General features: G+C 55.5%; 2 protein-coding genes across 5 annotated transcripts; one reads left to right on the top strand and one right to left on the bottom strand.

Moving 5' to 3' along the window:
• The first annotated feature begins 12,271 nt into the window (after positions 1–12,271).
• Positions 12,272–24,012, top strand: LOC125508964 (probable diphthine methyl ester synthase). 3 transcript variants are annotated; one of them, XM_048673789.1, is made up of 7 exons: positions 12,272–12,542; positions 12,656–12,780; positions 13,337–13,566; positions 14,121–14,160; positions 14,341–14,432; positions 19,517–19,715; positions 23,796–24,012. In XM_048673789.1, exons 1-6 carry the CDS (start codon positions 12,393–12,395, stop codon positions 19,699–19,701), a joined length of 822 nt encoding a protein of 273 aa, XP_048529746.1. In that variant the 5' UTR covers positions 12,272–12,392; the 3' UTR covers positions 19,702–19,715; positions 23,796–24,012. The 3 variants fall into 3 exon arrangements, with proteins under 3 accessions (XP_048529746.1, XP_048529745.1, XP_048529744.1); XM_048673788.1 differs by lacking the exon at positions 23,796–24,012 and adding an exon at positions 19,829–20,054; XM_048673787.1 differs by lacking the exon at positions 23,796–24,012 and having other exon boundaries at positions 19,517–20,054.
• Positions 20,076–23,670, bottom strand: LOC125508963 (protein IQ-DOMAIN 12-like). 2 transcript variants are annotated; one of them, XM_048673786.1, is made up of 6 exons: positions 23,368–23,670; positions 22,763–22,872; positions 22,353–22,670; positions 22,050–22,280; positions 20,990–21,121; positions 20,076–20,881 (listed from the first exon to the last, which is right to left on the bottom strand). In XM_048673786.1, the coding sequence occupies exons 2-6, from the start codon at positions 22,844–22,846 to the stop codon at positions 20,216–20,218; spliced, it is 1,431 nt and encodes a 476-aa protein (XP_048529743.1). In that variant the 5' UTR covers positions 22,847–22,872; positions 23,368–23,670; the 3' UTR covers positions 20,076–20,215. The 2 variants fall into 2 exon arrangements, with proteins under 2 accessions (XP_048529743.1, XP_048529742.1); XM_048673785.1 differs by lacking the exon at positions 23,368–23,670 and adding an exon at positions 23,190–23,311.
• Positions 24,013–24,935: the final 923 nt, after the last annotated feature.

Below are 24,935 nucleotides of genomic sequence, written 5' to 3' on the forward strand. Positions count from 1 at the left end.
GACTGGTGGATCCAGAGCGAGAACTTATCTTGGTTCTCTAGGGTCGGCTCCTCGAGTCGTGCCAGACTCACACGTCGGTCGCCGTAGTGTAGCTAGGTCGGGCCCGTGCGGGTCTCCCCCTCCCCTCCATATTCTTCTTGGTTCTCTGCGTCCTTAGGTCCCGGCCCTCGAGAGAGCTCAGCCACTGCTGGTATGCCAGGTTGTGTGCCATGGACAAGGCCAGGGGGTAAGGGCTGGAGAGCCAGTAAGAGCTCCTGAGGCGTGATGCTCAGGATCCCCCCTTTTAACACGCAAGTGAATCGCATGAAAGAAGAGGGTGAGTCCGCGGTACCGCCTGCTGTGGCCCTCAGGAAGTTCCTGCAAGTTAGTGCGAGGAAGGGCACCTGTCGCCGTGGTGATTGCTAGTTCGCTTCTGGTGCGTGAGAGGGGACTCCCTACTATGGAGAGCCCCCGGGGCGTGTACAGCCCCGCCCTGACATGTGGCTTGCACGGCAGGGTCAGACAAGGTGTGTCTGGACACTCGTGAGCCAGTGTGGGACTCACGAGGCCCTACCTCAAGGTGGGTTGCGCCTGGTCTTGGTTCTTGTTCGCTGTCTTGGTCCTACGAGATGGTTAGACAACGCGGAGGGTCCTGAAGAAAGACGGATGGCGTGCGGCTCCCATGGTGGGCGACAATCAAGCAGGTGATAGTCATAGATAGATTAAGCATGGAAAGCATACTGGCTTAAGTAAATGCAGGGAAGATGCATGCCACTGGGTCCGGTCCGAGCGGCTTGGGGATGATGCAACCCGAGGGGCGCCCCCAACAAGGAAAGCTAAAGACATAAAAAGGGATACATGCCACAGGGACGGACCCAAGCGGCCTGGGAATGATGCAGCCCTGGGGGCGCTCCCAGATGAATGAACTTGGAAAATGTCACCTGGTTCTATTGATGAAGGAGAGTTGGGGCAGCTGAAGGTATGCGGCGAAGGGGCTACTCCTCATGAGCCACTGGGGCCCTAAGCCTCGGGAGGCTCTTGGGGTCCAGGGGGTTCCTTGAGGACCGTCTTCATCTCTGTCAGCATAGCGTGGTGCCTGGCCTCCTAAGCCGCCAGGATGCTCCACAGGTTGCGCTGATAGGCGGTCGCCACGCTCGGCAGGCCCAAAGGCATGCGAACGTAGCAGTGTAGTGGGCCCTCACAACGTCCCACGCGCGAAGGCCAGAAAAGCTCCTGAGAGGCGGCCCAGTTGAGCCCTGGGACGTCGATGCAGACGCGCAGCCCGGCATCCTCGCCTGGATGGGGAGCTGCACCTGGTGAGCCGGCCGCCGTGCATGGCCCTTGCGTCTTGCAGTTCCTGAGTGGTCTTGGTGATGAACTCCTGAATGGTGGGCACTCCTTGCCCTGTGTTCTCCTGAGGGAAACGTGCCGCGAAGCACGCCTCCAAGTGGTGCCCAAGCGCCTCCCTCATGATGCTGGCAAAGTCTGAGGCCCTCCAGAAGAGAGCCCCCGAGCCCTGCCCGAGAGGGGCGCTGGGCGCGCTTTCCTATGCAATGGAGGGAGGCGCCTCGGGCGCTGGCGCCGATCCTGACGAGGCACCGCTTGCCTGAGGCTCTGCATGGCACAACTACTTCTTCTTGGGGGTGGCCTCAGGAGGGCGCTCACCCTAGCTGTCGGGGTCGACGATTGCTGCAGCTTGGAAGGCACGCTCGAGGGAGCACACCGCGTCTCTTTCCTCGCACGGGACTGTGATGATTCCGCCGCTTCCCGGCATCTTGAGGACATTGTAGCCGTGATGGGTCACCGCCATGAACTTGGCCAGGGCTGGATACCCGAGGATGGCGTTGTATGGCAGGCGGATGTAGGCGACATCAAAGTCGATGAGTTCGGTGCGGTAGTTGTTGCGTTCTCCGAAGGTAACGGGGAGGCGGACCTGCCCAATCGGGGTAGTAGAGCCATCGGTCACTCCTGAAAAAGGCTTGGTAGGCTGGAGCTGGTCATATGGCACTTGGAGGTTGTCAAACGTGTCGACGGACATGACATTAAGCCCTGCACCGCCGTCGATGAGGGTCTTAGTAACTTGCACATTACTGATGATTGGTGAACAAAGCATTGGGAGGACGCCTACAGTTGCTGCGCACTTGAGCTGATCTGTCGAATTAAACGTGATGGGGCATCTGGACCATCTGAGCGGGCGTGTGTCCTCGAGCTTGGGGAGGACTGCATTCACTTCGTGAGCAAACTGTTTGAAGATACGCTATGAGGCTGGGGTTTGAGCTCCGCCCAAGATGCAAGCGATAGCGCGCGGCTCCTGGAAGCCCCCTGCCCCCTCGTCTTGATGGTGGTCATCATTCCTTCTGGGCGGTGATGGTAGTGGAGGAAGGCCAGCGTTGCCTTGAGGACGATCCTCACGAGGCTGGTCCCTCCAAGCGCCCTCGCGAGGCTGATCCTACCAGCAATCCTCACGAGGCCGGTCGTGCCATTCCTGACGCGGGTCGCGGTCGTCCCAACATCTGCCACCACATCCTCCTCCTCGGCCGTAGCCCCGGTCGATGCGCTCGGGGCGTCGACCGAAGCATCCTTCTCGAATGGCTCTGAGCTCTTGACAGTTGCTGGTGTTGTGGATATGCAGGTTATGGAAGGCGCAGAATGGTCGGCTTCTCTTGGATGACTCGGGCTGGTCTCTACCGCGCTTGGTGTCTGGGTCCGCCGCGAGCACGACCAGTCCTTTGCGCTTCACGTCCTTGGCCTTGGTCTTCTTCTCCTCTGGGTCCGCAGCAGGGAGCTTGAGGAGGGAGAGGCGCCCCTCCTCAGCTCTTGCACACTTGGTTGCGATGTTGAACAGCTCCAAGGTCGTGCACATCTCCTCATGGATGGCGAGCTCCTCCTTCATCTTGACGTCGCGGGCGCCGCCAGAGAACGCTGAGATGATGGCCTCGTCGGTCACCTCGGGGATCTTGATTCGCGCGCTGTTGAAGCGCTGGATGTACTTCTGTAGGGTCTCTCCTGGTTGTTGCTTGATGCGGCGCAGGTCACCCGCGACCGGGGGCAGTCGCGAGTGCCCTGGAAGCTGGCGATCAAGCGGTTGCGCATCTCGTCCCAGGAGGAAGTCGAGCCTAGAGGCAGGTTCAGGAGCCAGGTGCGGGCGCCATCCTTGAGAGCCATGGGAAACCAGTTCGCCATGACTTTCTCGTCGCCGTAGGCCACCTCGATGCTCAGCTCATAGAGCTGCAGGAACTCCGCGGGGTCGGGGGTGCCGTCGTAGCGAGGAGGCAGATCTGGCTTGAACTTGCCCGGCCAGGCGACGCTACGCAGCTCGGGGGTGAAGGCGCGATAGCCGGCCGGGGTCACCGGGGCCCGCCTTGGAGGTGGAACTTGGTCTTGGCGCCCACACGCCGCTACGGCAAGCGGCAAGGCCGGCCTTGCCGTAGCAAACGATCCTGGCATGGTGGTGCGAGGAGTGGCGGAGCGTCCGCTTGCGGTCGAGGGACTTCTTGACAGCTTCTTTCTTCACGCGTGGGCGCCGGACGCGGTGGGTCACGCCGTGGATCCGCGCGCCTTGGCGCTATGGCGCTGTCTTGGTGCAGAGGTGGTGGAGGTGCTTCGTGAGTTGCGTCGCCCGTGGCTGGTGGAGGGCGAGGCAGAGAGTGGGACGGCGTAGGGGAGCCCCCTGCGGCGCGGACAAGCTCGGCGATGCGGTCAAGCCAGTCCTCGTAGAGGTTGTCGACTGGGCGGTAGCACAGGAGCTCGTGCGCCATGAGGAGCGCGGCCCGTGCGTCCGTGGGAACGCGACGAGCGTGAGACAACGAACCAGCGGGAGTCAGTGGTGGAGTGGCGGTGCAGCCGTCCGGTCGCACCGAGGGGTGCAGCGAGGATGCTTGCTGCTCATTCCCCGCCGGGCCGGTGGCGGCAGGCGACGGAGAGCGACGAGGTGGCCCGCCGATAGGGGCCGTCTGAGCGACGCGGGTGGCGAGCGCAGCCCGGCGCTCGGCGCGGGCGCATCGTGTGTCCGCCATGGAGACGATGAAGCGACGTGACCCGAAGCGACGGAAGGGAAGCTTCGGCGCACCCCTATCTGGCGCGCCAAATGTCAGATCACGGGTTCCGGCAAAACCCTTAAGGTTCGAACACTGGGGTGCGCACGAAGATCTCCCCCCTGCTGATCCACGTCCTAGCTCGGCTAAGATCTTACGAACTAACTTGACGAACTCGCAACACAAAAGACATAAGATTTATACTGTTTCGGGCCACCGTTGTGGTGTAATACCCTACTCCAGTGTGGTGGTGGTGGATTGCCTCTCGGGTGAGGATGAACGGTACAAAGGGAAGAACAACCTCCTGAGGTTGGGGTGTTCTTGTGCTTGGCGAACTTGTGTGTGTTCTGGTCTCTCTTGATCTGACCCGATCGATCCACCCCCCTAGCTATGGTGGTGGCTAGTCCTATTTATAGAGGCCATGGTCCTTCCCTCAAATATTGAGCAGGAAGGGAGCCAACAACTGCCAATTTGAAAGGGGACAGCTAGTACAGATTATCCTGACAAAAGTGGTCTTCGCCTACAAAAGACTCTGGTGGTGACGCCGTCTTGGGCTCCACGATGACCTCCATCTTGCCGTCCTGCTGGTCTTGGCCTCGTTGCACCGATATGGAAACCTTTGCTTGATGCCTCAGTACTCCGCGCCTGCGCTTGCCCCCTTAGCACCAAAGATGAAATAAGGACGCTGCGCGCGTTGGTGCCCGCCTGGCACCCGCCTGGTCTTGATCGTCATGGCTCACGTCACGAGAACCTTGCGAGGATTTCCTGGCCTTGAATTCTCTGCCCCTCGTGAGCCAGCCTGGTGAGGCCGCTCCTGAGGAGGTCTTGTGTCGTCTGCCTCGCGAGGCTTGGCCCCTCGCGAAGGTCTTGAATGCCTTGTTGATGAAGATGGGCCGTACAGGCCTGCTAGCAAAGCCACGCCATGGGCTGCAGGCAGACAAGTCTAGGGACCCCCGTTCCCAGAACGCCGACAGTTGCTTCTTCAAGATGATGTCCATCACGCTGAACTGCTTCAATACCTCAGCTGACATGGCAGCTGCAATGTCTCCTTACCGACCCGTTCCATCACCTCGGCTACACCGGGGGCTTCACCATCTCTTCATCAACCTACTCCAGAGACTTCGGTGTCACCAGCCGACCAGCTTCATCACGTTAGCTGGACCACGGGCTTTGCCTCGGCAAGCCAACCTTTGCCAGCATCGCCATGCCGTCGCTTCATGGATGTGCGGATCGAGTCCCAATTTTGGGAGTAACCTTTCTTCACATTGCTACAATAGATAAACCAGGTGCTATTAATCCTAGTAATTTTATCTTGCTTAGGTTTACTTTTTCCGAGGAATTATTACTCTGATTTGTTCCACCATCTCTACACATGCCTGTTATGGCCGCATTAACGATGCTTGTGTGATGGTTTGGTTAGCTTCCCGTCCGCAGTTCGGCGAACGTCTCATCGGGGACTCGGACCGCCCTATGAATACAAGCTTTGTCACGCCAGCGCCCTGCACTGACATTGGCTTCGAAGCCGGGCCACATCTCTTTAAAAAAATATTTTTCGTAAATTAATTATGCGAGGTTTTTCTTATACATTTATATTATTATTTTTTGGACTGCACTGTTTTACATGTGTAGGTAATCGACTTCAACTATGCCACGCGGTCACTTCGGCAAGCCGACGCCGTCGTCCCAATAATTGGCGTAAATTGGCTCACGTGATCACCTTGTTGGTCGAATTGCCATACCGACATGTTCGGTTGCCTCGGTCACTTCGGCATCGCTGACAGAGCTCTACCTCATCGAGTGTTCGGCACACGGACCATATTTCTTTTATTACTCGCTCTGCATAAATTATTAATTATGCAACGATTATTATTATTATTATTACTATTATCTTCGGCTTGCACTATTTTCTGTGCACAGGTAAATGATCTGGGTTGGGCAGCGCTGTCACCTCGGCGTACCGACGTACCACGTCACCTCGGCTGGACTGGGGCTTCGTCATCACGTCATTAACCTACACCATGGACTTTATCGTCATACTGCCGGCCTGCTCTGTCGCCTTAGTCGGACTGGAAGTTCCACCCCGCCACATTAGTCGTGCTATGTCGCCACTTCGGAGTGCCGAGCTCTTCGCTCCGCCACCTCAGGACCGGCATGGGGGCTGGCACCTCGTCCCGCCGTAAGCTCGGGCCGCGTATCGACACCGAGCACATTAACCAGCTAAGTCGCTTCCATGTTCATTTTATTAATTCTTGTTCGGTTCGACCAAACATTATATTTATGCTAAAATATGTTTGTCAAAAACAAGGTTAGTTAAAAACCACTTTTCTTTGCCCATGTTAACCGGGGCTCTTAAATTTATATGAGCCATTTTATAATAAATGTTCTTCTTCTAAGTCATTGCAAAGTCTTTTTCTACCACTCCTTTCTCGACTCGAGTGTGTGGTCAATAGCTGGATAACCTGTTTTTCTCTCTAATGCCATTCGAGTTTAGTTCACTAAACTGGCTTAACGAGCAGTACTCCGCCTTCGGGATAGGAGGTTGCATCCTTAGGCTGACCCTCTTGAAGTCTTGAGATCGGATGTGTCATATTAATGCACGACAGAAGCACAAAAGTAAGACCAATTTTCGGATTGGCACCAAATGACTTGATTTAGTTCGGGCATAAATTTTTTACTGAAGTTTTTTGGTTTTCCAAGCCTATGGCACTTTTAAACTATTTGTGTGTTTTCAGCATAAGTCTCGCAGTGGAACGCCGGACACCTTTAGAGATGCGGCAAAAACATTCTCGGATATTGCTATATATGCATCGGTTTTGAATTGTGTCTTCGGTCAATAGTTGGGTTGCCCAGCTCCTGTGCATGCCTCATATGTCCCGCTTTGTTCGCTAGGTGTGCAAAGGGAGAACCACTGCAATTGTTCTTCCAGCTCGAATGATTAAGCACCTCAGTGGAGAAAGCCGAAAACTGACTGTCACAATGGGCGTAAACTGGTCAGCGATCCGATGACGGTGTCAAACTATAGATCGATACCGATTACCCCGTGATAAACGATGGGCCTTTCATAACATTGGCTGAAATGTTAATGGCTAGACTTCGGTCGGTGCCGAACACTAACTGGGGGCTCGTAGCTAGCTTCCCTAGTTTAAAGCTCCTATGACTAAGTGAAAGTTATAAAGCCCGCGTATCTGATTCCCTTGTTTTCCACTAACACAACCGCCTTCGGACACCGAGACGCCGGCTAAGGGATGTTTTGTTATTGCGGAAACACCCTGCGTAGCATCTACAAGGGGGTGGAAGCCGACGATGGGCCACTTTCAACTGATAAACAGTCGCAACGAAGTCAAAATAAACATATCATCAGCGTTTGTATTTAATGTACGAGGGCTGCCTTCCGTAATCATCGTTATAAAGCCATAAATATACATCAATTTGACTTAAGATTTTGGCTCCTGTGCTTACCCCTACGTTCCCGATTGTTTGGCTAGGCAGTAAAGGGAGCACCTCTGTGATTGTTACTACTGGGTCATCCGAGTTAGTACCTCAGACTGGATGAAGCCGAAAGCTAGCGATCTTAAAGGATATAATTGGTCGGCAACGACGGAAGTGAAAATTTAGGTTCGTTAAAGACCACATAGTTCGGGAACTTTCCCCGAACTAAATCCTCAATATTTTTCTCCCGCATTGATCGGAGGTGAAGTTTCATGATCATGGTCGGCATGACAACCCAAAGAAAGGAACTGATAGCGGGACTATTTTCTTTGGAAGATGTTTTTTTTTACATTACATAGTAATATAACATTCTCTCCGCATACCTTTGTTTATAAAACCGTATGGCCGGATTGCCTTGTTTGTCGTAAATCTTTTCCCTCATAAAGGCTTTATAAAGTGGGACAAACACTCCCTGGCTACTGGCCGAGGAGGTTGAAGTCGATGGTCGGTCAACAAAGTTTTGTACAGTGCGGATCCGAGCATGAATGATGTAGAGTACTTGGATACATATAATCACACACGTAATTTGTGATTTTACTCCGAATACCGATTCTAAATTCGGCCACCCGTGCCCGCATTAAGGCTCGGGGGCTACTAGGCTTCGGGATTATCATTTACTAATATTAAGGGGCACATCGATCCCCTGATCTAGTATTGCCACCCGACCAGTGTCTCGGGGGCTATTGCATTTCCTATTCAATGCAGAAAATTCAAAGTGCTCAGTGTTTGGCTTGACCGAACTATGGGCAAACGTGTCTTTGGACAACAATAGGTGCCATTTGGAACCTATCCGACATCAAGCTAATACATTATGGTGACTTCTCGAGATCCTCTCTCAAGGGCCTGTCCGCCGATCATTATCTTCTCTAAAATATTACACCGCGTTTCTATTCCAACATATGTTGTTGAGTTAGGATTTGATCCTTAGGCCGATTTCTCGAATCGACATGGATCTCACGGGCTACTGGCATCAACGGTTTCATGTTTTTCTTCAGGTGCATTTCGGGTTTTAGACCGACACACACCTTGAGGGCTACTGGTTATATATCTCGGCAAAGAGTAAATTGCACCAATCAAGAAAAATATATCTGCAAAAAATTAGCCCAAGCCTGAGGTGGTGCATCACCTCGGAAGCAGTCCGGCATAAAGCTCAGATACAAGTGGCTGGCTCCGTAGAGGACATTTCCAGCATTAAGCTCAGATGAACTCATTCAAATCTTTTCAAGCCAAGGTGATCTATGACATCTCGGATATAGTCCGGCGTTGGAGCTCGGATACAGTCCGACGTTGGAGCTCGGATACAGTCCGACGTTGGAGCTCGGATATAGTTTGACGCTGGTGCTCGACTGCAAAAGATACCTTGAATGCAGTCCGACATTGGAGCTCGGATGCAAGAGGACACCGCCGCACGGGAACAACACGGGAACAACTTCAAACCCGAGATATGGCGTAAAAAATAACAAGGCATTGATAAAGGCCGAGAATTTAAAGGGGCTCCTCGGATACCCGACGTGTAAACTCTTCGGATTTACTTCGGCGATCCTCAAGATCGAAGATGAGAAGATTTGTTGAACCAGTTTTCAAGACTGACGACCAAAGATGCAGAAAAGTTCGGAAGAATCGAGGAGCGTCCCCAACTTGAAGACCGATTCAGGGGGCTACTGACGGTGTCCTGGACTAGGGGGTACTCACCACATCGTCTCCCGACCAGCTGGATCGGGCCGAGGACCCCACAATGATTCACTAATGGGCCACTTCGGGCAGCCCATGCCGAATACAAGGAGGATTCTACAAAGACTTGGCGCACAAGACAAGGACTCCTCTAAACCCTAGGCCTACAGTGCATATATAAACCGAGGGCAGGCTAGTCAATAGACAATCTCATATTCATTAGAACAATCTCGTGGTAGATACATGCACTCTATACTACACCTATATGAATACAATCAAAGGAGGACATAGGGTTTTACCTTCATCAAGAGGGTCCGAACCTGGGTAAAATCTGTGTCCATGTTACCATCGCTCCAAGACGCCTAGCTTAGGACCCCTACTACGAGATACACCGGATATTGAATCGACACCTGCCGTCCTCATTGATGATGATGCCGGTGTTGCGGGTGTGCCGCTCGAGCGGCTTCTCCGCTGCGGGCTCGGCCTTGACGTCGAACACCGCCGTCGAGTTGGAGGAATGGGAAGAGGAGTGTGAGGAGGAGTGAGAGGAGGAGCCGAACCTCCTGGGCATCCATTGCCCGACGCTCCAGCGGGGGACCGGGGCGGCCGCCGCGGCAGGGTATGCCAGCGGCGGGTCAGTGCCGTCCTCGAGGTGCTGGAGCACCTCATGGAGCGTGCGGCCGGGGGTGCCCCACCATACGTGGCGGCCGTCGCTGTTCTTGATGCCCCCACCACCGGCGTCCTGTTTTGGACACTAGCCGCTGCGCCTGCCGGCACTGGAAGTACGCCGCCCATGACACGTGGTTGTCGGTGGCGTACTGGGGGAGGGCGCGCTGCTCCTCCGTGAGGGACGCCCGCACGTGGTCGACCTCGGCAGCGAAGATGGCGGGGAGCGCGTCGACGTCGGGCACCAGGGGAATGGAGACGCCCCCGTTGCTGAGCCTCCACCTCGTCGGCCCAGCGCGCATGTCCTGTGGCGCCGGGATGTTCGCCTCGAAGAAGAGGTAGGCCTCCCACTCGTGGAGCGAGCGGCAGTCGAAGCCATTGGTCGCCGTCGCGTCGCCAGGGAAGTGCTCGGCCATCGGATGGGGTTGGGGAGAGAGGGGAGGGGAGGAACGTCGGCGGGCGGCTGCGCACGGGAGAGAAGCAGAACTTGGCGGCGGCTATGGGCTGGTGTGGCCAGAGGCGAGGGGGAGGCGCTGGTTTTATAGCCCCACGCCATGTGTACGCGTGGCGGGAGGAAAGGCATCGCCCGTGAGGAATCAATGGCAAGGCTGACCGGCGGCAGCCTTGCCATTGGTTCCCCGCGGGAAACCGAGGCGTTCTGAGGACGACGAGGCGCGTGTCGCTGACTTGGCTGGCCCACGGCTCTTTCACGTCAAAACGCTCGCCCCGGCGCGCTGGGGGGCGCCAGGGCGAGTGGTTTTGGCGCGAAAAAGCCGCGGGCCAGCCGCGTCAACGACACCGCGCCTCGTCTTCCCCCAACGCTTCGGTTCCCGTGGGGAATCAATGGCAAGGCTGCCGCCGCCGGTCAGCCCTGCCATTGATTCCTCACGGGCGGCGCGTCATGAGACGGCGCGCCGCCGCCTCCCCTCCCTCGCACGCGTACACACGGGCGCGACGCGGCTATATAAACTGGTTGCCTCGCTCGCCTGTGGCCACACCAGCCCAGCCCTCGCCACCGAGCTATACCTCTCCCGAGTGCCGCCGCCAAGCCTTCCCCTCTTCCGAGCGCCGCTGCCTAGCCCCTCCCCTCTCTCCTCCCCTCCCCGATGGCCGAGCGTTTCCCCGGAGACGAGGCGGCGACCAACGGCTTCGGCCGCCGCACGCTCCGCGAACAGGAGTCCTGGCTCCTATTCCAGGCGAACATCCCGGCGGCGCCGGACATGCGCGCCGGGCCGACGGGCTGGAGGCTCAGCAATGGGGGAGTGCCCATTCCCCCATTGCCTGACGCCGTGGCCAAACCCGCCTACTTCGCCGAGGAGGTCGACGTCGTGCGCGCCTCCCTCACCGCCGCCCAACTCTCCCCCCAGTACGGCGCCGACAACCATGCGGCTTGGGCGGCGTACTTCGAGCGCCGTCAGCAGCAGCGGATGGCGTCCACCAACGGCGCGACGGTGGTCGGCGGCTTGAAGAACAGCGAGGGGCGCCACCTGTGGTAGGGCGTCCCCGGCCGCACACTCAAGGGCGTGCTGACGCACCTCGAGGGCGGCAACGACCCGCCGTTGACGTACCCCCCGGCGAGGGCGGCCGCCCAGGCGCACCACCGACACGACGGGCCATGGGCGCCAAGGAGGTTCGGCTCCTCCTCTTCTTCCTCCTCCTCGCGCTCTTCCCCGAACTCCTCCGGCACTCCGGCGTTGCTCGGCGTCAAGGCCGAGCCCGCGGCGGAGTCGCCGCTCGGCCGGCACACTCGCAGCGCCGGCGTCGTCATCAACGAGGCCGGCCGGCGTGCCTCCTCGTCGGCTCCTCCTCCGCGCTTCGTCAAGCCAAAGACGGAGCCGGGGCTCGCGCCGGTGAAGGCAGAGCCGGGGCTCGCCGCCGTGAAGACGAAGCACGGCGAGGTCGAGCGCGACGACGACGCGACCCTTGAATGGGCACGCCAGGACTCCCTCAAGATGGCGATGGAGCGCCAGTGCGCCGCCCTGCAGCGCTTCGCGGAGCGCCGCCGGGGCCGCGACGAAGGAGGAGTCGTCGTCATCGACGACGCACCGCCGCCGCCACCAGTCCGCCATGGCGACGCCGGGTCCAGCAGGGGCGCCCACGTCAAGGAGGAGAAGGCCGACGACAAGGATGGCGGCGACGACGGCGACTCCTCGGTGTTCAACCAGTTTCTTTTAAATTAGTTTATTATATATTTGTTATGTAATGAAAATCGGCGAATTTTGTCCAAATATATGTTCAAGTTGGCTGAAATTTGTGGTGTTTAGCCGAACTTCGCCGAACTGTGTCGAAATTTGCTATACTTTTTTAATTTTTAAACGCGTCTGGGGCGACTCTGAGGCCGTCGGCTGGGGACCGACTCGTCGAGATCCATTTTTTACGCCGGCTCACCCACTCGACGATTTTAGGCGCCTACCGCTGGAGATGCTCTTAGGGTGCAGCTCGAGATGGTATAATTGTTTGGCTTTGAGAGTAGTAGACGGCGAGTCGCCAGTTTTCCCCCACCCTCCCTCCACCAGAGACGACAGAGCACGGAGAAAGCGAACGACCGCGGCGATGCTCTACATAGTCGGCCTCGGCCTCGGCGACGAGCGCGACATCACGGTGCGGGGGCTCGACGCCGTCCGCCGCTGCGCCAAGGTCTACATGGAGGCCTACACCTCCCTCCTCTCTCTCGGCCTCGACCCCGCCTCGCTCGCCAACCTCGTGCGTTTCTCTCTTCTCTTGGATGGCCACCACCTGTTCGCGCAAATGTCTGCGCGGCCGAACCAGGGTAAGTGGTCGTCCCTCATCTCCCTTTGCTTCTCGTTTCTTTGCAGGAGAAGATGTACGGCAAGGAGATCACGGTCGCCGACCGCGAGATGGTAGAGGAGCGCGCGGACCAGATGCTGAGCGAGGCCGCGGAAGCCGACGTCGCCTTCCTCGTCGTCGGCGACCCGTTTGGGTAATGGTTGCTACGCTTTCTTCCGGTATTTGGATTGGCTCGCTCTGTTGGGTCGTGCGCGTGTAGGATATGTGTGCTCATTTCTATTTTTTCAGAGACTTCGATATTGTGCGATTCTGTTCAGTGTGCTATTGGCAGTGCGCTCATTTGCTCGTATGTGGATGCTCGTGTGGTCAATTATTTATACTAATAATGATCTGGTTGTGTTTTGCATAAGTATTTGGTATCAATTCTAGACTTCTTTTAGGGAAACAAGCAACTCCCTCATCCCACACGCAAGCATGTTTTTGTGCATTTGTGTATATATGCACTTATTTGCATGCGCCTTTAATCAAACAGACTGTACATTTATATATGTGTATCCATGCTATTTATTTTCTTTGTCCATTCACATGTTTGCCCTGGATGCATGATCCTGTTTTTTGTACATGCCATTGTGTAAGCTAAGTGTGTGGACTTTCTCCCATGTGTCATTTTCTTGTTGCATTCACAGATTTTTATATTAGTTTAATAAGTCAAACGTTTAACCTGCACATGATTGTGATGAAATTTGCAGGGCGACCACACACACTGATTTGGTTGTTCGTGCCAAGAACATGGGGGTAGAGGTTAAGGTTATCCACAATGCATCTGTCATCAATGCTATTGGCGTTTGTGGGTTGCAACTTTACCGCTATGGAGAGACCATCTCTATACCTTTCTTCACAGAGACATGGAGACCGGACAGTTTCTATGAGAAAATTCAGAACAGTCGTCGACTTGGCTTGCATACTCTTTGCCTACTAGGTTGGTATTGCTTTCTTGAACCATGCAAACAACATTTAGCACTTGGTATTCCTGAGATTAACCATGACAGGCTGAGACACATGGCATGTCTGACTGTTAATATTTCTCTTCATGATATTGGGTCTTCGTTCTTTTTATGAAAAATGCACAAATGCTCAACATATTTATATACCGTGACAAGATTAGGATATAATTCTGATGACTGTGTGACATTATTAGACAGTTGCGTATTTCCTAGTCACTGTTTCTTGTAATAGTGAAATTATTATCACTTTGTCTGCAAGTTATGATATAATTCTGATGAATATACGCCATTACTAGTCATTTACACATTTCCTAGTCATGGTTTCTTGTAATTTAACAGCAACTGGCGCTCCTCCAATCACTTTGTTTGCAAGTTAAGATATACTAGTTCTGATGATTTGAATGTACGGCAAATTTGTTTTCAGTACTAGTCCTCATACTACTACTACCACTTTATCGGCTACTGCTAATGGGGCTTGGTTAGGGGTTCTTGTTATCAGATAACTTAGTAGTTCTCTTATCCAATGCAGACATCCGTGTTAAGGAGCCAACACTTGAGTCCTTATGCAGGTAATTTACGTATTATCTATCTTTGTAGTATGTTCTCGTGAATAACAAAATATTTCTAACGAGAATTAGATATGCACTAGAGATCTCTTGTCTATGCATTCTCCTCCCAAAGACTTGCTCAATGTTGTGTGATGTAAGTAGTCTTTTGCCATTTTGTATAATTGAGATGTTTGCTTTCAGAGGAAAGAAAGTGTACGAACCAGCAAGATTCATGACCGTGAACACTGCAATAAGTCAGCTTTTGGAGGTGGAGGAACTGCATGGGGGATCTGGTATTTTCTAGTGTTTGTTAACTTATTTTCCTACGAGTTAGCTTTATTTGGAACATTCTGATCAATGTCACAACCTGATAAGAGCATCTCTAGCAGATCCACAAAAATCCGGTACTGCAAAAATCATTTTAGGGTTCCCACGAAAAGTCGAAAACGATTTTGCAGGAACGTGAAGGCCCTGAAGGCCCCGGCGGAACAGATCCTGTAAATCTCGTACTGCAAATTTTAAAACATCTTCGGCTAGAAAATAGTTCAACACAACCATAGTGCATACATAGCAAATTAAACATCTTCGCGCTACAAATTAAACATAAAGTCGACGGTCACTCGTCGACGCCGAGGTAGAGCTTCACGACAGACTTGTGGAGCGCGTTGGCGAGGTCGGCCTCCTCCTTGGCAACGGTGAGACGGTCGGCGACACCTTCTTCTCTGGCCGCCAAAGCCTTCTCCGCTGCGACGAGCTACGCATCGTCCTCTTGGCAACTTTGAAAATGCGGAAAGAGTTGGTCGTGGATGATAGGAGCTGGGATCCTACCAGTTCTAGCCCTTAGGTTGTAGGGATGGAAGGGAGGATGGCGAGGGACTGGGCGCGGGCGGTGGCCAGTCGGCGCCGTGGCCGCGCGACGAGAGGAGGAGGAGACAGGGTGGCGGCTAGGGTTTTAGGGTTCCGGCTCCTGAAGGGAGCCGGGCAATAGTTATGACTTAATTCCAAAAGGTGGCCTTACAAGTGTTTATATAATCCTCGAAGTGCTAATAAAAATAAAGATAAGTTGGGCTAAGCCCCTAACTAGACCCGCCATTGGGCCTCCGCCGGCTATATGAGACGCCGGTCATAACATCTCTTCCCGCCTGCACAAACAGCTCATCCTCGAGTTGGAAGTCTGGAAAATGCTGGCGGAACTCCTGGAGCCGCTCCCAAGTGGCGTCCTCCTCCGGAAGGCCTTGCCATTGGATCAACAAATGCCACACGCCGCGGCGCTACTGGGCCTTCAACACCTTCGCTGGGCCCGGAAGAAGACGCCCATCGGAGGTTGGAGGAAGCGCTGGCGCAGCCAGGGTGGCTCACTGCGGAAAGGCTTGAGCAAGCCCACATGGAAGACGTCATGGATGCACGCGCCGGCCGAAAGTTGAAGGCGGTAGGCGACCTTGCTGATGCGTTCCACCACTGAAAATGGGCCCGCGTAGCAAGGGCCCAGCTTGCGCTTAGCGCGCGGATCCAGCGACTGTGTAGAGCGGTGAAGGAGCCGCAACCACACCCAGTCGCCCACCGCAAACTCCGCCTCGCGGTGGTGGCCGTCATAGTACTTCTTGGACAGCTGCTAGGCCTGGAGTAGACGCTGGCGCACCTCGGTAAGGATCTTGTCCCTGATGCGGAGGTCGCCAGCCGCCTCCGTGCGGGCCGTCCTGGGGTCAACCGGTAGGATGAGTGGTGGAGGGCGACCATAGACGACCTCAAAAGGTGTGGCGCGCAGGGCGGAGTGGTAGGAGGTGTTGTAGCAGTACTCCGCCCACGAGAGCCAGTCCACCCAAGCTCGGGGACGATCACCTGTAACACAGCGCAAATACATAGCAATCACCTTGTTGACCACCTTGGATTGGCCATCCGTCTGGGGGTGGAATGCCGTACTGAGGCGTAGTTTCACGCCGCCATCCGGAAGAGATCCTGGCAGACATGACGAGTGAACACCGGGTCACGGTCGCTGACGATCGAAGAGGGGAACCCGTGGAGGCGGACGATGCCGTCAAAGAAGGCACGCGTCACGGAGGCGGCGGTGTAGGGGTGGCCGAGCGCGATGAAGTGTGCATACTTGGAGAAGTGGTCGACCACCGTGAGGATGACGGACTTGCTTCCCACCTTGGGAAGGCCCTCGATGAAGTCCATGGAGATGTCGGCCCAGACCTGAGATGGCACCTCAAGGTCTATAGTAGGCCCACCAGCTGCAGTGTCTCCGTCTTGTTGCGCTGGCATGTCATGCAAGACCGCACCTAGTCTCGCACCAGCGCCTGGTTGTCGGGGATGTAGAAATCTGCCCGGAGACGGTGGAGGGTCTTCTGCACGCCCTCGTGACCGACCGAGTGGGCTAGCACCAGGGCCTGGTGACGGAGGTCGCCGTGATCCGGTACGAAGAGCCGACGCCCGTGCAGGACCAGGCCATCCGCCAAGCGCCACGGCTCCTCCAGGTCGCCGGCGTCGAGGCGCTGCCGAAGGAGCCGCGCATTCAGAGCGCTCGCAATGCCCTGGCGGATGTTGTCGATGAGGGCGAAGGAGGGCCCAGAGCGGATGCAGAGGGCTGCGCCCGCGGGCCCGTCCGTGTCGGTGTCGTGGTCGGCGTCGCGGCGAGACAGTGCGTCGGCCACGGTGTTGAGGCGGCCCGGACGGTACTCGACGGTGAAGTCGAAGCCAAACAACTTGCTGATCCACTGATGTTGCGGCACGGTGGAGAGGCGCTGGTCCAACAAGAACTTGAGGCTGTAGTGATCGTGCGAATACGGAATGGCCGCCCCCACAAATATGGCCTCCAGTGGCGCACCACCTGCACCAAGCCAATGAGCTCCCGCTCGTAGGCCGCGAGCTTGTGGTGGCGCGCTGCGAAGGACCTGCTGAAGAACGCGAGTGGCCCGTCACCCTGATGTAGGACGGTGCCAAACCCCACGCCCTAGGCGTCACAGTCCACCACGAAGAGCTTGTCGAAGTCCGGCATCTGGAGGACCGGCCCCGTCGTGAGCGCCTGCTTGAGGGACGTGAACGCCTCGGTTGCCTCAGTATCCCACGAGAAGGCGTCGCAATTGTAGCACAACCCCTGACGGCGGCGCTTGAGCTGCTCGGTCGGGGTGAGCCGGCGGAAATGACGCGTCGCGGGGGCCTGGGCCAGACGTCCCGCCGCTGGTGGTGTCGGTGGCGGCCGGGCGGTCTGTCGGGCGCCCCGGGACGGTGACGCCTGCTGCATGGCCACCGCGCGCCGCTCGAAGGTGCGGGCATAGTACATGGCCGTCTGGAGGTCCTGTAGGCCCTGCATCTCCACGTCCACGCGGATATGATCCGGTAGACCGCCAACAAAGAGCTCGGCCTGCTGGCGAGCCGTGATGCTGGGCGCGTGGCACGCCAGGGCCTGGAAGCGGTCGGCGAAGTCCTGCACCGAAGAGGTGAAGGGTAGGCGCCCAAGCTCCGCCAGCCGGCTCCCGCGTACCGGTGGCCCGAAGTGTAAGAGGCAAAGCTCGTGGAAACGCTCCCACGGAGGCATGCCGCCCTCATCCTGCTTGAGGGCGTAATACCATGTCTGTGCGGCGCCTTGAAGGTGGTAGGAGGCGATCAAGGTGCGGTCGGACGCGAGCGTGCGTTGCCCCTTGAAAAACTGGTCGCACTGATTGAGCCAGTTCAGGGGGTCCACTGTGCCGTCGTAGGTGGCGAACTCGAGCTTGGAGAAGCGCGGCGGTGTCTGGCCATGGACGGTGGAGGGGTACACCTCATCGGTGCGAAGCAGCGAGGACGACAGCGGCCCACCTTGGAACAGGGGCCCGTCGACGCCGCCGTAGGGGTCGGCGGAGCCCGAGGCCCTGCCGAACTGGATGGCCGAGGACGGCACCGGCGGGGACGACACGTGTGGCTGTCCGGAGGCTGTCGTGTAGACCGGCTCGAGGGACCCGGCGAGCCAGGCCGGTAGCGGTGATGGCGATGGGGGAAACTGGACCTGGTGGACGGGCACCCCCGGAGCCGTCGTTGGGGCACCCTGGGTCGCGGCCGGCGGCGGCTGCAACTGCTGGTGCGGCAGCGCCACGGTGGGCGTGACATGGGGCTGTTGCTGCGGCTGTATGGTGGAGGCGCCGATGTGCGCCGCGGGTGGCGGCTATTGCGCGGCGGGAGCGAAGGGCGTCGCCGAGGGGTGCGGCGGTGGCGCGGTGGCGAAGGGCCTCGGCGGCTGCGGCCCGTAGTGGCTGGCGAGGAAAGTGCGGATGCCCGCGACCGCCTGGGTGAGGTCTCGGAGGACAGCCGTCATCTCCTCCGGGGTGTAGACGACAGGGGGAGGGGGGCGAGCGGCGGAAGACATCGGCCCCGACAAGGACGGCGCCCTAGCCGCGGAGGTGGCCGGCGGCGAGGTGGTGGTCGGCTGCGGTGGAAGCGTGGTGGTGGGAAGAGGTGCAGACATGATCGATCCCGAGACAGCTGATACCAGATTGATAGGAGCTGGGATCCTACCAGGTCTAGCCCTTAGGTTGTGGGGATGGAAGGGAGGATGGCGAGGGGCTGGGCGCGGGCGGCGGCGAGAGGAGGAGGAGGCGGAGGAGGCAGGGGGCGGCTAGGGTTTTAGGGTTCCGGCTCCTAAAGTGAGCCGGGCAATAGTTATGACTTATTGCTTAATTCCAAAAGGTGGCCTTACAAGTGTTCATATAATCCTCGAAGTGCTAATAAAAATAAAGATAAGTTGGGCTAAGCCCCTAACTAGACGCGCCATTGGGTCTCCGCCGGCTATATGAGACACCGTTCATAACAGTGGAGCTCGTGGAAGCCGGCCCAAGGGCTATGCCCGCCGCTCCGGGAGAGCCGGCCGTGGTTGTGCGCTTGCTTCGAGCGCCATGGCTCAACGGCGGGCCGGCTGGAGCTGCTGGCCTCCGCGTCGTGCCGTGGGAGCTTGCGGAGGCGACCCGCCATTGCTGCCACACCCTCCAGTGCCACCGGCCATCGAGGAGAAGGAAAAAAAGGAGAGAAGCGGCGGAATTTGTCGCCGGGGTTGGGGAGGTCTAGCGGTGGCACGGGCGGATTGCGGCGGAGGGGATAGGGTTTGCTAACCCTAAAACCCGGCCAACCCCGTACATATAGCTCCAGAGGGGTGGATTTGTGGGCCGCCCGTAAATTTTTTATGGGGCCGGGCTTCGTTTAGTGGATCTGTTCAGGCCCAAAAAAACGGAGATCCTGCAAAACGGATGGAATTTTAAGGGCCGGCGAGCTTTTGCGGGATCTGCTAGAGTTGCTCTAAATTCTGCAACAATGATATTCTTAAGAATGCTTTAGATGTTCTGTTTACTATATATATTAAACTGAGTCTTACTGCAAAATGAACATTAAAAGATGATCTATCTATTTCCAGCATATGGTCCAGATTCGCTATGTATGGGTGTAGCTCGCCTTGGAAGCGATGATCAGAAGATTGTGGCTGGCCCCATGAAGAAACTACTAGATGTTGATTTTGGACCACCCCTTCACTGTCTCATTATAGTGGGAGAGACTCACCCTGTGGAACAAGAGATGCTAGAATTCTACATGATCAAGTAGTGATGAGCTTTCGTGTGAGTTTCACTCCTTCCCTCACTGAAGAAAATCTATGGTTATTAAAAGGGATCTTTACACCTTTTGCTGTCACCAATGTTCACTCATTGTCTATTTATGTCTACATTATTAGATGAGGAACTTGTAGTCTAGATGCACGGTCCCCATATGGAGAAAAGAAGCTCTCTTGAAGCGTTGATGTTTGCTTGCACTCGAAGTGTCCACCAGGAGTTTGCTGCTGGATCAGCGGCTACTCATATACCGAATAGACCTCGAGAGATATTGTTACTTATTCACAAACGTTGATCAGAATACTAGCTGCTATTGCAAGGTCATCACTGAATTCTCTTGTTCTTCCATGTTGTATGTGCACACGCCCATCATTTTGAAAGTTTGCAGATCCATATTGCATTAGCACAGCACGGTCAGTTTGAGAAGGTTTCCATGGTCAGACCCAGAGAGAGAGCAAGGCCACCAAACAAGGCAGCACTGGTCACATTACAAAGAAGTTCGTTTGTGTCTAGCGAATAGGGGTGTAGTGCTCCATCTGCATCTGGTGCAGCGCGGCTTCAGAGCCGAAGCTGTGGCGGCTCGGGGACCTCCTGGAGCGGATCCTCGACGGCGTCATCGGTCCCCCCTTGATGCGCGGCGAACGCTGCGCAACCGGCGGCCTGCTGGAGCGAGAAAAGCCCATGTCGCTGGCGACGGACGGCATCGGCGACATGGACGGGATGGGTGACATGAGGCGGTCGGCGAAGCACTGCTCCGAGTATGCGTCGGATGGCACGGCGAAGCGCTCCTTGGGCGTGCTCATGGACCGGAACTTGGCCTTGGCGGACGCCGTGGACGCCATGTACCCCGGGAAAGCCACTGCCGGCGAGCAGGCCTGCAGCCCATCGTCGATGCTCCCCCTCCCTGGCGTGCGCCTGGCGCGGCCGAAGGACCGCCTGGACGAGTAGCCGAGCCGCCTGCCATAGCCGTCGTCATCGCGGTCGTCGTCGTCCTCGAGGCAGGCAAGGGAGTCCCTGGAGCGAGGCGGCGGCGGGTGGGGGTGGGTGACCACGTCGACGGCCACGTCCTTGTCGAAGGGCTGCGAGCCGACCCACTCCTCCAGCCAGCTCCAGCGCTGGTTGAGCGTCTCCATCTCGTCCCTGGACATGGGCTGCCTCCTGATGCCGATCTTCTCCTGCCATGCATGCACGCCAGAGTTTGTTTTGTTTGTCAGCCACAGTTCGTGCGTCCATCCCGGAACGGAATGTTGACACTTGAGAGATTACTGGAGTAGGAGTATTACGTTTTGGATGGAGGCGTACTGCAGCGCGCGCACGCGCTTGATGGCGGCTTCCTCCCTGCTCCTCATCACGGCGCCCATCTCTTCCTTGGAGAGGGTGCTGCCGTCCCACCCCCGGCTGCTCTGCTGCTGCTCCTGCACGGCACACCACACGGCATGAGGAGAGGAGGAATAACGAAATATACTCCGACTGTAGCAGTACTGCACATATTCGTTCCAGGACACGGCTTTGCTTCAGCGACGGGACGGGACGAGATCAATCATTTCCCCCGGACGGCACACGACACGGCATGAGGACGCAGCAGTATTTTTCACGGCGGTCGAAATATGCGATCTCGCTTTTCCTTTCACTGTAGTACTACTTGCACTAGTACTATTCTCGGATCTGTACGACTGCTTGAGCCTCCTGTCCTGGTGGGCCGATTTTTACCGGCTACGTACTACAGTAGTATTACCTCTGTAAACAAATGTTTTAATGATCTAAAACGTCTTATGCTTATTTACAGAGGGAATAGTGCTTTGTACTATATTATATTTGCGTGATGATAATGCAGAGCGTTAGATCCGTAGAATGATACGCGATGCAATGGCGTACTGCAAGCAAGTCGGCACATTTGGGCTCTACGCTACAGGCTACCAACAAACCGCGGACACACCACGTGCCGAAACGCAAGTGAATAATGTGGGCAGGCAGAGGCAGCGCACATTCGACTCGACAGGCACATGAACACCAACATCCTTCACATGCGTATGCATGCATGCGTGTACGTACTAGAACTAGTCACTAGTGGTCCACATCCACATCAGGAGGAGGAGGAGGGGGATGTCAAAGCAAAGCTGCAGCAGCCAGCAAGCAAGGAGACACATCGACGACGTGACCGCTGCCAACTTTAACCCGCATCACATGCAGATCCAGCCGCAGCCGCATGCATGTGCGTCGCAAATCATTCGCACGTTCATTCACACCGGCCGGCAGGCGATCGATCGACCAGGCGCCGCAGAGTGACCAGTGAGTGAAACATTTATTTATTTTCTCGAGAAAAAAATGAGCTGTGGAACTTACTTGCAGCGCGGCGGCGTACAGCTCCCGGCCTCTCCTCAGCAGGGCGTCCATGCCGTCGTGGGAATGCTCCTGCTCGTGCTCGACGTCGGCCCTGGCGCGCTGCCGGGCCTGGATCTTCACCAGCGACTCGAGGCCCCGCAGCGTCGTCGCCGTCTGCCGCCGCACCGCCTGCCCGCGGATCACCGCCTGCAACCTCACCAGGCCCTTGAGCGCGCGCAGTGCCCTCCGCGCCTGCGCCCACAGCGACAGCGTTACTACAGGACACGGACAGCTTTAATTTTCTTGCCCAACCAGAATGCTTACGAGGTATCCGCGGTAGGCTGACTGAATCGCGACGGCGGCGAACAGCTCGTGGCCGGAAGACGCGGGGTCCTCACGCGCCGGCGCCGGCGAGGGGGGTCCTGTGAGGCGGACCACCTCCGCGGCCGCGTGGGCGGCCGCGACGGCCGCCTCTGCGGCCGCTGCGGAGGCGAGCGCGACCGCCACCGCGTGCTTGCTCTGCTCCTCCTCCGCGTGCCTGATCTGAATCTGACCCGTCGCCGGCTCCGGCTCCGGAGCTGGCAGGGCAAACGAGTGCTGGGTCTTGAGCTTCCCTACCAGCCATCTCTTGCTCTTCACCTTCTGCAAAAAAGGAGAAAATCTTGCACCATGGAATCACCCGTAATTTTACATGAATTTTCCGGAGATTACAAGAAACAAGATTGGGACGATACCTTGTCTGGCTTGGGTTTCTGCTTGGGCTCGGAGATGAAGAGCCTCTTGATGCGCTCGAACCACCCCTTCTTCTTCCTCTCCATTCTTCTGTCTATCTGCTCTGGGATGTCTGGAACAAGGGGAAACAAACCACCGTTCAGCCGAAATGTATAGAAGCCACGAGGATTGGCGGTGGATCATATGTCTCAGTCGTACGATCTACGGAGATGTTGGGAAAAGGCCTAGCAGGATGGCTCTTTGCTGGAAACGCAAGTCACTGTCCATGCGCAAATCAAGAAAGAGCACGAGAAGAAATGTAGAGCATGGGATTTGGGCTTTCTCATGTCTTGTCTTTTCCAAGATAAGAAACCAAATCAAACCGTGGAGAACTGTGAATCATTTTCGGAAACAGGATTTCGATGCAACAAATCAGAAGCGAGGTCGCACCACACGCGAACAATACAATGATGGGGACCTGCTCGCATTGCATCTGAATTCTGAATCGAGCAGAGCATCCGGAGCACTGGGAGAGAAATGCAACCAATATACGGAGGAAGGAACAAAGGGGGCGAGCAGAGAGAGATGTAGATGGAGAAGAAAAGGGAAGTGAATTCCAAGTACGTACCTTGTAGGGGAGTGTGCAGTGATCCAAGAGCGCCTCAGTCTCTTAGCAGCTTCTTGTGGAGCTGATGGCAGAGAGGGAGGGGTGGCCTCATGTAGGCAGATCAGAGTCGTGCTCGCCACATGTGGGAACCAAATTCCAGTGGGGAGCCAGCAATTAGTCGTGAACCCCACATGTGTGAGAACGAACTTAGGACACACAGTCTCTCTCCGAGTCCACTGTTTATATAGGAACAGGATGGCCCATTTGCAACCAGCCCTTTGAGAATTGGTGGCAAGGTGTGAAAACTGATGTCAGGTATATATATCATATTCTGCAAGAAACAAAGAAAAATCAGTGCTATTTTGCACAACCCAGAGCCGTCACTCTTTCCCTTCCCATGTCTCCATTTTATTAAGGTCGACGGTAACGTCTTCTCTTGTTGAACGCAGGGTGGTAGTACAAACAATCCGGTGGGTGCAACTTGACAAATAAACAATGGGATGAAAGGACGCAGGAGAAAAGGGAAAGCTCCCTTTACAATTGCACGGCTGTAAAGGCATGGATCAAGGTCTGTTTTGTGGGCACTGTATCTGGGAGAAGATCTGATCATATAACACTTTGTGGTCACCGACCGCTGGTTTGGAGATCTGATCAAGAAACATAGGGTATGCTGATTTTATTCATTCTGGAACCGAAAGAGAATACTTAATTAGGACGAAAGGACATATGTTCACAACACTACAAAACGAATGAAGATAAAATTCTATACACAAATATATTTAAGGTAGTAACAAATTATTGCATTCTGTAATAAAAAGGGTTACCATCGGTAAGTACAGACATATAGCTTAGGGGCCCCGAATTTGGCACTCAAGTCGTTCCTCGGTAGGCACTCGAAAGGGATAATGACGTACCCACAAAGTAGAGCATTTGGATGTTACACGAGCCTGTAACAGTAGGGTCACCATGTTATTCGAGCCTGTAACAGTAGTACCCATAAACTATTTTCGATCGGAAATACTAACTAGCGAACGTTCTCTACGAGGGGGGTGGCAAGCGAATGTTTTCTAATGGCATTTTTAGGTGGTAGGAGATGGAAATTTCTGCCCATTTTTGCTGCAAAATTTTCTTCTTTTAATGCCATGCGTCTCTGAAGAAATTCTCTGAAGAACCGGCTAGAAAAACGTTCGAAATAGCCACCCATCCCAGTGAATATTCGCCAACTATTCAGTTTCTTTTTGATTAATCTCGACCAGAACTCATGAAATGTCGGCAAATTTAGATTAGATTTGAATCTAATCGAAATTTTGAAGTGATTAATATTTCGGTACCCACCGGTACATTACAAAATCTTCTTCAAGTTTTTTTTTTCCTTTTGCCGAAGCACCGGGCATTTGTTCTAGGGGCAGGAACCTATGTACCCTAAAAAGAACATTTATTCAAGGGCTTTGATGGCAAGAAAGAGTACTCATTTGACTTGTTTTCCACAGGACCTCCAGATCCAATCCGCCAATCTAGGTGCGTGGAAAAGGCAATAATACCAGCAACCATGTGGTAGGACCAGCCTCCCACACACAAGTTGTATATCT

The sequence above is a fragment of the Triticum urartu genome, chromosome 5 (genome assembly GCF_003073215.2).
Source record: "Triticum urartu cultivar G1812 chromosome 5, Tu2.1, whole genome shotgun sequence".
NCBI classification, from domain to species: Eukaryota; Viridiplantae; Streptophyta; class Magnoliopsida; order Poales; family Poaceae; genus Triticum; species Triticum urartu.

Excerpts from the sequence above, each read along its gene's own strand:
- LOC125508964 (XM_048673789.1), top strand. The coding sequence starts at position 12,393 with ATGCTCTACATAGTCGGCCTCGGCCTCGGCGACGAGCGCGACATCACG. Across the intron at positions 12,781-13,336 it reads GTCGTCGGCGACCCGTTTGG|GGCGACCACACACACTGATT; the intron begins GTAATGGTTGCT and ends TGAAATTTGCAG. Across the intron at positions 13,567-14,120 it reads GCATACTCTTTGCCTACTAG|ACATCCGTGTTAAGGAGCCA; the intron begins GTTGGTATTGCT and ends TATCCAATGCAG.
- LOC125508963 (XM_048673785.1), bottom strand. The coding sequence starts at position 23,232 with ATGCAATGCGAGCAGGTCCCCATCATTGTATTGTTCGCGTGTG. Across the intron at positions 22,873-23,189 it reads CATTGTATTGTTCGCGTGTG|ACATCCCAGAGCAGATAGAC; the intron begins GTGCGACCTCGC and ends CCCTTGTTCCAG. Across the intron at positions 21,122-22,049 it reads TGTACGCCGCCGCGCTGCAA|GAGCAGCAGCAGAGCAGCCG; the intron begins GTAAGTTCCACA and ends TGTGCCGTGCAG.